The sequence below is a fragment of the Cibotium barometz genome, chromosome 15 (assembly GCF_041138505.1).
Source record: "Cibotium barometz isolate CiBa-2024 chromosome 15, ASM4113850v1, whole genome shotgun sequence".
Classification (NCBI taxonomy): domain Eukaryota; kingdom Viridiplantae; phylum Streptophyta; class Polypodiopsida; order Cyatheales; family Cibotiaceae; genus Cibotium; species Cibotium barometz.
In genome coordinates, this window is record NC_141060.1 from 15,931,707 (window position 1) to 15,944,545 (window position 12,839).

The 12,839-nt window shown below is 40.9% G+C and overlaps 1 protein-coding gene across 2 annotated transcripts in view; it reads right to left on the reverse strand.

Annotated features, from left to right (window-relative positions):
* Positions 1-3,419: 3,419 nt before the first annotated feature.
* LOC147631006 (V-type proton ATPase subunit a3-like) overlaps positions 3,420-12,839 on the reverse strand; it is a 64,873-nt gene continuing 55,453 nt past the window's right edge. Inside the window, exons 14-18 of one of the 2 annotated variants that reach the window (XM_086809339.1) lie at positions 6,483-6,666; positions 6,307-6,390; positions 4,893-5,074; positions 4,742-4,801; positions 3,420-4,057 (exon numbers count right to left, since the gene is read on the reverse strand). In XM_086809339.1, coding sequence (XP_086665465.1) covers positions 3,856-4,057; positions 4,742-4,801; positions 4,893-5,074; positions 6,307-6,390; positions 6,483-6,666 — 712 coding nt within the window. In that variant the 3' untranslated portion in view covers positions 3,420-3,855. The remainder of the gene's footprint in view (positions 4,058-4,741; positions 4,802-4,892; positions 5,075-6,306; positions 6,391-6,482; positions 6,667-12,839) is intronic. The other variant, XM_086809340.1, reaches the window with a different exon arrangement.

The following is a 12,839-nucleotide window of genomic DNA, read 5'->3' on the forward strand; positions in this document are numbered from 1 at the left end:
TGCATCTTCTTTTGTTGTGTCCTCCCATCTCTTCCTCTTTGCTTCCAAGTCCACTAGAGCTCCATTGTATCCATGGTCAACTATGCAAATGTAGCCCAATCAACCATATATTCTACCTTGTCTAATTTCTCTTGAGTTTCCTTACACATCTTTATACCAAAGCCTTTTGCAAAGTTCTGAGTGATGTCATAGTTCACAATCAAGTAATGCAAGAGCATTAGTTACTTATGTGTGAGGATCCTCATCCTCTACATCTATCAGAAATATGGCTATAGCAAAGGACCCATTTAGCTTAATCTAAGTGTCTTATGGTTTCTTGATTAGCTCTAATGCGAGTATAGTACAAAGGACCTGGGTTTCCATCCATTGTTCTACTTATGTCAAAGGCTATGGTTTTGTTGAGGAGTATCAAGTTATAAACATCTTACATTTCTCCCTAATTTGGTAATCAAAGTCATTGTTGTTTCATTTTTGCTTCGCGATTTAGTCCTACAACAAATTGCCCTTTTTAAAGTGCTATAGGTACCTCTCCTTATTTGCTTATCTTGTTTGAAAAAATTGGCCCTTATAAAGTGTTATAAGCACTTCTATTTATCTTCTCATCTTATTGAAACACCTCTCTTTTGAAGGTTGATTTAAGTTTGGTGTGAGCAAAATTATAATGAAGATTTAAAGAGGGCCGAAATTGTGATGACAAGGATAGGCAAAGGCATGATGGTGAAGCAAGATTTGTTGCAATGGTAACATTGATGTGTACCATACAAGTTTTATTCACACAGTAAGTAATACAAGTCACCTTAATAAAGTTCACTTAGTGGGGTGATGATGATGATCAAGCTAGTGAAAACAAAGGGAGAATTAATTTTCTCTCTTTGGAATCTTATCACATATTTTTTGCTCAATGAACTTAGAATGAAGATTCCAAGGGTGCCAAATTGGTCCTTCATGATGATGATGGTGGAGGTCAAGGTGATGAAAGTGAATTTGTATGCAAGAGCCTATGTTAATTACAAAAGCAACCATGGTATAGGAGGCATTTTGACTATTATGCCCAAATCTAGCTCTTGTACTCATGCACCGGTCTGCCCCATACCCCCTACCCCACCAACCCCCACCCTAGCCCCACTCACACACCCATCCCCCTCGTGATAGAACCTCTGCTACATGGCAACCACCTTGAGCCTCGGCTTTGTGGCACCATATAAGCCTAGGCCACGTGGTGAACGTAGGCCTTGAGTAATGATCATGAACTGTAAGTCAATGTGTCTTTCAACTTGGGCACCTTAATGAGAGAAGTGAACATGAAAACAACATGTACAATTACGTACGAAAAGAGGGTGTGAACCACTAAGACTATCCCAGTGTTGTTACTGTCTATAGTAACTTGGCACTAAAAGTATTCATGGTCATGTTTCCTAGGCCTTTGCATCTTATTGCTCACAACCCAAACTGAGATATTCAATTCACAATAAGTAATGACCCATGATGCATTTAACTAAATGCCATCATCTTGTCATTCTAAACGAATTCCAAAGCATCCTCAACTCATGGCACATCGTTCTCATGGCCTATGGACTCATTTGAACAAAGGCCATCCGGCCATATTTTGGACTCTTTGGAGATGTCATTTTTAGTTTGGGAGCCCTCTAGAGAGTTTCATATTTTCCCTCTATGGTGCCATGCAACTGCAAACAAGTGGCGTGAAAGGGATCATCATGCGAGGATAGTGGTAAATTGGGGTCGATGAGTGAACTTTGTATGCAGTCATGTGCACATGTGATGAAAAAAAAACAATTACAGGTGTGTGAGTTCACACCGACTCCATAGGCCCAAAGGAGAACGAAAGGCTAAACCCATGGGACTAGACAGGGCTTATGGATCTGATAAGGGATCAAAACTGGAAAGCAAGAGGTCGATGGATCCAAGATTATGGGTGCCTTCCAAATATAAGACCCCCAATCTGTTTGAAATACTTACGCTTGGGAAAGAAAACGAGAATTAGATTTAGATTAAAGAATTAGCAATTTTTTGTAGAATTGGTCACTTTTATAATCGAGGAGTTAGGACATCATGTTGAGCCTTGGGGAGCCGTCGATGGGTCCTTTTTTGGGAATTATGAAGAAGACACTTACTTGGAGGAATCATGTTCATTTTTCAACGTTGGTCTATTCCAAATCAACTATGATAGAAATTGTTGGATAGCCGAACATTAGGATATTGATACATGGAGGCCCTAAGTCTAATGTTCTACCCTTATAGAAGTCTTTCGTTGCAAATTTATAGAATTATTGAGGGATAGGGATCTCACACCCACTTTCAAGTGGGGGAATGGTTGACCCAATGTCCATTGCTTTACATCATCAAGAACTATGGAGTGATAGTGACCTGCAAATTATCTCCATGTGAATCTACGTGTTGTTACAATTCTAAGACTGATCAAATAATTGTTTTTTGATAATTATGATTATAAACAAAATACTCTTGAGTGATGGAGACAATTTGTGGACTCCTTTCCAAAAGGGAGCTGATTTTGTGGCTGTCAGAATTAACCACCAATGACCCTAGACCATGATATTGTGTGATGGAGTGGGATACGGGCAACAAGTGTAACTACAATATGTCAATATGCATGACCATAAGTAGAGCGGCATTGTGAGCAAGTTGAGTATACATTATATGGTTTTCAAAATGCATGTCCATAAGTAAAATGACATCGTGAGCATTTTGAGTATATATTGTCTTGTAGTGTCCCCATTGTATTTATAGTTCAAATCAAGAATGTCTAGAGCATATGGTGTTTCATTTATTATCATGTAGGAGTATAGAGACTCCAATGTGAGTGCTAATTAAACTTATACCATTCAATATTCAATTGAAAATAATGTAGGAGTATAGAGACTCCAATGTGAGTGCTAATTAAACTTATACCATTCAATATTCAATTGAAAATAATGTACCTACATTGACTCCATGTATATTCATTGATGTTTACCACAAAAGCGTTCCAAACCTTCACCTTGTGATGGACGCTTTAGGGATTCACCTTTCTAGTGAAAACAAGTGATAAAAAGAAGAGACTTTTATCTTATGCATACATGGTTAGTAACTAAAAAGGTTGGAACATTTTTTTACGAGCCTTGTCAGGCATTTTATTACTCAAGTATATAAGGGAAAATTTAATTCTTTTTAAGCAAAAATCAAGCATTCTCAACCATATAACATGGATGTATATAAATTGTGGCACTTTTTTTTAATGCAAAGTGGGAATTTTAGCATAAATGCATTAGCATCCCAAACTAAGTTACCACACACCAAGCGTGTCAATTCATTAGAGAGGGTCACAAACAAAAATTCAAATTTATATTATTCATGCGTTATGCAATTCCATCAATCAACAAGCCAAAAAAAAAAAAAAAAGATATGTTAAAGGCGTGCGGGGCCTTCAAACTACTTATTTCAAGATTTGAAATACTAATATGCCGAAATTGGCAAGGGAAAAATACATCGGATTCCAATATAGCAACCTGAATCTTCTATTACAAACAAAAATAATAATTGATGATCAATAGGAACGGACTGCTATCAAATGCCACACAAAAAAAAAAAAAATCATAAACATCCCTGGAGCCCTTCCGACTCAGCTTGTAAGATAGCATGAATCAAAAATGCTGGTAAAGGAATCTCGGGCCCCTTGAGCCTATCAAAAACCTGTCTAAGAATCTGAAGGTGGCCGGGAATTCCATGGGATTCAACAGGTAACATTTCCACTCTAATTATCAATGATGTCCGGTGCCAAGTGTTTTGTTTGTGTAAAGACCCTTAACATTGCCTGTCTATCAATGATGTCCGGTGCCCTTAATCATCCTCTTCGATGGCTGCAAAAGAATATGGGTTGAACTTGTAGCCATCCCCCTCATAGAACTTGTTTTGGAACTCTACCCAATGCAACCGCAATGCATGCAGAAAGGCACTGAGAGTCTCCATACACAGCAGCACACCAACAGTAGCACAAATAAAGACGATCAATCCAACAATGATGATAATCACGTTCTGGTACCTGTACATGCAAGACCAGTTAACAATAAAAACAGCGTAAGACTTCTAACTGTGTATGTCTTTTTTTGGGGGGGGGTTAAGTGCACCAGCTTTGATTTATGTCAGTCTTCCAATAAGAAGGCGTTATCATTGTTTATTAGCCTGAAGTGTTGGCAAACATGCATCCTGTGCTCTCTTCTCTACATAATCAGTGTACAGCAAAGGGTGTTAAATATTTGTATACATACACATAAATAAACATACACGCAGCCAATGAGGTAGGTGATAGCTTAAGTGGTGAAGGTGTTTGCCTAGGACCAAGAGGTCCTGTGTTCAAAACCCTCCTTGGTGCTTCCTTTGGCATAGCCTACGGGTGGATAAATAAGTGCCTATGGGCGGCTGTCTATGGGACAGTGAAATTTAGTAACTATGGGAGGATCTTGGGCCAAAAGGCCAGTTGAAAAAATTAAACAAACATACACGCGCACACACAAACATACATTTACATATACACATATATGTATATGTACAGAAAATTATATAAATATTTAAAACATAAGAGCTATTCACACACACACACATCCCCCACCCTCCAAATGCAGACAGTGTGCACACATGCGTATGCCACGAGTCTACTAAGTAATTCCATCAGCAATCATGCTTGCTTTTGATACACATCACAGAACTGTTGAAAGAGAAAACTTACCCCCAAGCCAGAACTAAAACTCTGTCATAAAATACAGAAGACAACTCTGAATGTGCCAGACTGACATAAAAAACATATATAATTGTTAGTATATAACCTTGCGCTAAAATTAAACTGTCCTTTAAGATCTACATAGAGAAAGTTCTCATACCTGAGGGCCCAGAGACGAAGGTACGAGGCAGTATTCGAGACAGCACCCAAGACAAACTCTATAGTGTGAATCATTTGATGCACAAAGATCTCACTGAACTCAAACTCCTCGAGGTCTGCATCACCGCTTTCATGGTCAAGGTCGACCGAATCAAGTATGGCATATGTATGTCCTTGCGATTTCTGCAACAATACGGATAAGCCATGTAGTGTTATCAAACTGCTGAACGTCCGTAGAAGGGCAACACATAGGATCATTGCTTCAAGCAACATTTCCATACCCATGCATACTGCTCGAATTTAACGATTTTCCTCAAACTCATTCACATCCATATATTTGATAACCCAAAAAAAAAAAAACTCAGTTGTTCACCAAATGAACACATACTGGGAACTCAATTTAAGCAATCTTCATATTACTCACATCCATATATTAACCCCAATGTCCTTTGTCCATTGGCTTTGGACTTTCTATGGGAGGTCCTGGGTTCAAATCCTCTTGGCGAAACCTCATACTAAGGGTGTATTCACTTGCAGGTGGGCACGTAGGCTGCCATCCACACACCTTAGGCTGTCATTGTCCGATCGTCCTCGGCGCTTGATTCCACCCTCCTCTTCGGCGATCTTGCACGACAACAGTGTGCAATGCTTGCCTTTCAAGCTCACGGTCTGTATCAAGGACAATGGTTGCTATGGACATCAAAGATCGTGACTCAACTTGAGATGCCCAATTCTACCAAAGCTGTGCAGGGTGTTCACTCCGATCGGCCGAGCGACTTACTTGTGGAGCTCGTCCCGCGCTTGTCCAGTGCCTACAAAGTGGTCAATATTTGGAAGGGTGGTATCCCCTTGTGATACTCCAGTGTGTGTGTGTGGTGAGTAGAGTATGGTGTGTGTAGCCAGGTGAAATTCCCATGTGCAACTAGGAATGGAACAAGACCTCATGAAAAAAAAAATGATGCATATATACACACGAGCATACATACATGTATGCGTGCACACAAACATTACCCATATTGTAACATGATTGCAAGAGCCAAAGTAGATTGATGCTAGCTAATGCTGATTAACGCTAATCATTAATGTTGCGAATACAGACCTAACCTACAGCATATTGCAAAACATGAATGTATACAATGGGTACATCCAAACTCAGATCTGTCTATGCATAAATGCACAAACAGCTACAATGCTAACTGCTGATTTGTTGTCCTCTACTTGAGCAACAGGTAAATGCTTATAGAAGCTGCAAAACTCTGTACATGTGCATCTTGCTCAAAGCATGCATGTGACATACATTATATACGCACGCACACGCACACGCATACATATCCATTTATTCGCTTATTATTTGCATATTGATAACACTGTGTATTCACACTATAAGATTCTAGAAATTAAATCTCAGTATGTACCTGATGGTGCCGCCATCTCAAAATCAATGGTTTTGGGAGAAGCATCCAAGGAACTGCCACGAAAGCTAAGAGGAGAAGTGTAATCTAGAAAGACAATCAGACTACGGTTTAGTCAAGATTCAGCACAGTCAAACACGACGGTCAGAAAAGAAAACCAATCCACCATACATAATTACCTGAAGATATCTTTGTCCCGGAAACAGTTGGTTGTCTCCTAAATCACTAGTTGGACTAAGGAACATGTAAATCATGACATGGTAGAGATCGGCCGTAGAGCCCGTACACCACTTGACGATGATCAAGATGGAAAGGTACCCAAAGAGGGCATTTAAAAAAATAACTTGAGGTATAAATTGATACCTGCAAAATAAACTTCATGCTTTCAGCTAACAATAACGATACACATGTAGCACTCGCGAGGTGATCTCCAAGGATGGGAACGTCTCACTCGAGAGAGAGACCATGGCCTCTCTAGTGACTCCCCAGGTGAAATGGTGCCAAAGGCACACGGCCTTGGTTCAGATGTCTATCCTCTCTCTAGTCCAGGCAAGAGCCTAGGTGGTGGTCGCCTCGTGGGCCCCAAAAAATGTCTACTGGAGGTCTGAGGTGTCCTACAAAGCCAGAGTCACAAGAAACATTTCGTTTCATCTCTATGGACGAAATGGAGAGGTTTGGAAGTCAAACTTGTCAAATTAAATTTGGAAATCAAGGAAAATGCAAGAAATTTCAATAGTTGGGTGTGAAGTTAGATGTGATTGGGGTTGAAAGTATGAAATTGGGATTTACAAATTAGGGGAAAGTGAGAAGTTGAATCAACAATAGGGTGTGAGCAGTTGAATCAACAATTGAGGCCTAAGTATGAAATTGGGATTTATAAACTGGAAGAAAGTGAGAAATTGAAGATCTAGTGGAATATGTCACCGTTTTGCGTATTTCCAGAATTCATGTGTGTGGATGGGCTTTGGATGCCCAAAAAATCAAGAACGTACAAGCTTTGGGAATGGGAGATTCTCCAGTATAGAGGACCAAGTGTTCGTAGCATGGTCCAAGCACTCGAGACGGTTTCTTGGACACAGAAATGGGCTTTGGAGCTCAAACAACAAGTGGAAAGTATGAATGGCGAACTCTTGAGGATATTTGGAAGAGATCGAGCAATGAAACATGTTTCTACATGGTGCTTACATGTATTTCTTGTGTGGTGGAACACAAAGAGATCATCTCCTAAATTTTAGGAAAAGTTGCTATTTTGGGCGATCTCTAATGGAATTTCCATTCGCGTCATTACCTTTGGGATTCAACAGAGATCAAGGATTGCCAAAGCGCCATTGTGAAATTAGCAATCATCTGGGATAATTTTAGAGCTAAAGATTGAAGGCACTCTATGCGTATGTGTAGTGCTACATGTGAACAGGCACTTACCAGGGACACTTTTTATCCTACGGGTTTTTTCTCCCTGGACATTCAGTGTGCAGGACACCTAGACTAGGTTTATTATTATCACTTGCACTTGTCTATTTGTTTATTATTGAGTGAACATACGTGCAAGCTCTTATGCCACCCTCTCTCCAGGTTCCTGTGTGAGTGTGTGAGCTTCTTTGCCCTGCAAACCCTGACATTAGCTTCTTGAGAGCCAACATTTGGTATCATAGCCCTTGGTTCCCACCCTTTGGGGGTTTCTGCAGATTTTAGGTTTTCAGCCCGTTTTAGGATTTCTACTCTAAATCTTCCCAAACCCTTCATACACGGGACACTACACGACATCTCGGAATTACAAATCTGGTCTAAATCTGAAAACCCTAATTTCAAGCCTGTACAACTTGCTCGTACAACTGCACAACCAATCCTAATTAGAGTTTCGCCTGCAGATCTGTGTTCGCCCAGCCCTGTACAGTTGTCCAAGACCCTATCATACAGCTTTCTGTACAAGCTCCTATACAAGCGGTCCTGTGGTTACGGATTGATACAGGTAATTTTCATACTTTGCAATTTGAAAATTTTGGAGCTTTTCTATTTGGGAGCCACATTAGTGCTCCATTGCAAGCATTTAATACAGGTTGTAAGCTTGGTGTTATTAGGGCACAAAACCAGCACATTGGAAGGAGGTTACAACCTCTATTTGCATTTTTTGTGGGCAAATCTTTGCACAGGGACTTCCAAGTTCCCTAGTATAGCGCAGCAGTGCTTTTCGTTTTGGCCTACAGATGTTTCTGGTCTACTTGCAGCTTGTGCATACAGTCATTATGGCACAGAATGCAACTGATGTAATTGGTGTACTCACTCAAGAGGATAAGTTGGATGGCACCAACTATTCACTTTGGAGCTTTATGGTCGAAAATCTTCTTGTGGCTAAAAGTCTGTGGGGTTATGTGAACAGGGATGAACCTCGTCATGCACAGACATTGCACCTGCCACTCCAAGGCGAGGTGCTCAGTAGGCTGCACAGCCTATAGGCCACTCCGAAGCAAAAAAGGTGGAATGCACGTGATGCCCAAGCCATGGCAGTGATCTCTTTATTAGTGAAGAGATCAATTATCCCACACATTCGCTCAGGTAAAAAACGTCACAGCATGCATGGGAAGTCTTGGAGACCATGTATCAGGCCAAGAATGAGGCCAAAGTTGCCTTTTTGAAGAAAGAGCTTGAAAACTTGGACATGAAAGAACATCACAGTATGGCTGATTATATAACTAAGATCCAAGATCTTACAAAAAAATTGCTCAATATAGATGAAGTCGTACCGTAAAAAGAACTTGTATTCAAGACATTGAATTCATTGCCAGAGTCGTACCTCAACTTCCACACTTCTCTCACCTTGTCATTGAAGGGCAACCCTCAACCCCTATTGTTTGAGGAGTTGGTTGGTTTGCTATTACAAGAGGAACAAATGTAGAAGAATAAGTCTTCCATAGAGTGGCTATCAACCCAAGGCTGATTCTAGATAGCCATGCAAAAGTGATGCAAATCAGCCCAAGAAGAAGGGCAAGTGTCACTACTCCAAGAAACCAGGGCACTACATTAGTGAGTGTAAGAAGACTAAAGAGAGGAAAAAGGAATCAAGTTTGTCAGTGGACTCTTCCAATATGCTTGCAATAAGGGCTGAGGATTCAACTCACTTTGTGCACGATGATTGGGCATTCTTGGTATGTAGTTATGATGCATCACAGGAGCACTTGTCTCTCAATGTGAATGAGAAACAAGTCAATTGGTACTTTGATAGTGGGGCTTCTAGACACATTACATCAAAGAAGGATTTGTTCATGTCATTGAGGGCTGCCCCAAGAGTGAAGAAGGTCACATGTGCAAACAATTCTTCATCTCCAATACAAGGCATTGGTGAGATTATGCTCACAATTGGCAGATGGTTCAGACCTATGCATTTCAGATGTGTTGTATGTGCCTGCAATCAAGATGAATTTGCTATCTATGCTGTGAACTTTGAGGATGACAGATGCACAGTGAAAAATAGAGAGAAAGATTATGCTATAGTCGCTTCTAGCACATTGTACCAAGGCTTGTATCAATTGGACACATACGAGAAGAATGGACAAGATGCATGCTTGGCCACCACTTATACTTCTACCATGCAAGAAGCAAAGTTATGGCATACCACAGTTGCACTTCGACCTAATGTATTTATGAGTGCTCCACATCTAGCTTTTGTGGAAGCAACAATGAACCCAAAGCATGTCACAACATGTATGTGAAGGATGCATTTTGGGCAAGATGCATAGAAATGCCTTCCCCAAGGATGGATCTGTAAGGTCTGTCTAGAAATTATAGCTCATACACAGTGATGTGTGTGGTCCCATGGGGACACCATCATTTGGGAAGCATCTATACTTTGTAACATTCATTGATGACTCTTCGAGATTTACTTCGGTTTACCCTTTGAGGGCAAAGTCTAAAGTCTTCATGTGTTTTTAGCATTTTGTTGCTAAAGCTGAAAATGAGATAGATTACAAAGTACAAACCCTCTCCTCAGATCGAGGAGGGGAATACATGGCAGATGCATTTAAGACATATTTTGCAGAAAGAGGCATAAAGCATCAATGCACTTTGCCTTACACACCACAACAAAATGGTGTAGCAGAAAGGAAGAACATGTCATTGATAGAGATGGCAAGATGTATGGTTAAGGGCAAGAATCTGCCTCAAATTCTGGATGGAGGCAATTATGTGTGCTACACATGTTTTGAACAGGTGCCCTACGAAGGCTTTGAAGACCATCACTCCTTTTGAGACCTGGTATGCTAGGAAACCATCTCAAAATTTTTGGTTTCTTTGCATATGCTCATGTGCCTTCACAGCTTAGTGGCAAGTTGGATGACAAGGCAATCAAATGCATATTTGTGGGCTACATCAGTAGCAGCAAGGGATACCGTCTCTACAATCCATGCAGTCAAAAGATTTTTGAAAGTAGAGATGTTGTATTTACTATTTACTGAAATTCAGCACAGCCACTTGCAAAGTTTAGCAAACACTTTGAAAATGGTCCACAGAATATGTTTGAGGGGCTGATTCCATTGGGCATAGATAGAACATGAAACCAACCGCAAGAAATGCATATTAGACAGCCTATGGGTACTGAAAACCAACCCCCAAATCAGCCTATTACTCCTCATATTGTACAAGAAGCTGTTCAGGAAGAGTGGACAGCCATGCAAGAAGCTAGAACACTGCCTCGTTGGCTGGTTCGTACATTGTAAGCGAGAAAAATTTCAGCTCCTCTACCTGGAAGGACACGAGCTAGCTCTAGAAGTGCTCAAGAACAAGCAAATGTATTATGCATGAGTACTATTTGTGATGAAGATAAGCCATATTCACTTGAAGAGGCTCAAGAGAATGAGCATTGGATGGAAGCCATGCAATCAGAGATGGATGCTATCCATAAGAACAGCACTTGGCATTTGGTTGACTTGCCTCCAAGCAAGAAACCCATTGGCACAAAATGGGTGTACAAAGTCAAACGGAAATCTGATGGTACTATTGATAGGTACAAGGCCCATCTTGTGGCCAAAGGTTATGCCCAACAGAAGGACATAGACTATGATGAGACTTTTGCACCTACTACTCAACTTACGACTATTAGATGTGTTGTTGCATTGGCTGTCCATCATGGATGGAAAGTGCATCAATTGGATATAAAAACAGCTTTTCTTATTGGAGACTTGCAGGAAGAAGTTTATGTAAGTCAGCCTATTGGATTTCTGATGCATGTTCAAGAAGGCAAAGTGTGCAACCTCCGCAAAGCACTTTATGGTCTCAAACAATCTCCAAGAGCTTGGTATGAGAAAATTCATGCATACTTGACCAGCCATGGATTCAACAATAGTCCAACTAAGAGCACCCTCTATGTCAAAGAGGGTCATGGTATTTTGATTACGCTCGTAGTCTACATGGATAACATGCTTTTGACACGAAATAATGAGAATGCAATTTCAGCTTTCAAAGCTGCATTAAAGGCCTCATTTGAAATGTCAGATTTGGGTTTATTGTAATATTACTTGGGCATACAATTTGTGCAGATGGATGAAGGCATTTTTATGCTTCAATCCAAATACATACAGAAACTCGTGCATACCTTTGGCTTCCAAGATTGTAAGCCTATTTCTACACCAGTAGAACCGGGCTCAAATTGAGCATGTATGATGCAAGAGAGCCTTATTACATGAGCCTGTATAGTCAGGCAGTGGGCTGCCTCATATACTTGTGCAATACACACCCAGATATTCAGTTTGGTGTGTCCCAGTCGAGCAAATTTGTGCACAGGACAGGGACAACATTCGCAAGCTGTGAAACGCATTTTTGCCATCTTCAGGACACCCTGAATCTTGGATTGTTCTATCCCGGGGAGAGGCAGTTTGCATCTCCATGCATCAATATTCAGACTGGGCTGGTGATTATGACACTCGACAATCTCCCAATGGGAATTGTATTTTTATGGGCGGTTCATGCATATCATGGTTAAGTAAAAAGCAACCCACTATTGCCACATCTACCTGTGAAGCTAAGTATAGAGCAACCTTCACCACTACGGTAGATTGTGTATGGCTAAGTTGTAGGCATATGCTCACTTATGGTAGTGCTATGTGTGAACAGGGCTTAACCAAGGGCACTTTTTCCCATGTGGTTTTTCCCCTTGGACATCAAGTGTGAAAGGACACATAATATATTTTGTAGTTCTATATTATATGGATGTGGCACACATGCAAGGGTTGACTTGCATTTTGTGGATACCACACTTTTGGCTCTCTCTCTCTCTCTCTCTCATTTCTGTGTGTGAGCTTCTCTACCCTGCACCTAACCCTAATGTGCAGGTTTGTGTGTGTGAGTGTGTGAGTCCAACACCCAACATTTGGTATCAGAGCTGGGAGCTTGCCCCGGAGCAGTGCTTGTGTGAATCTGCAGAAAAAAACTGTGAAATTCCGTCGACGCTGTGTTTTTTCCGTCGACTGCGAATTTCCGTCGACGCTGTGTTTTTCCGTCGACGTCCGTCCGTCCGTCCGTGGCTTCCGTCCACCGGTTCCGTCCAG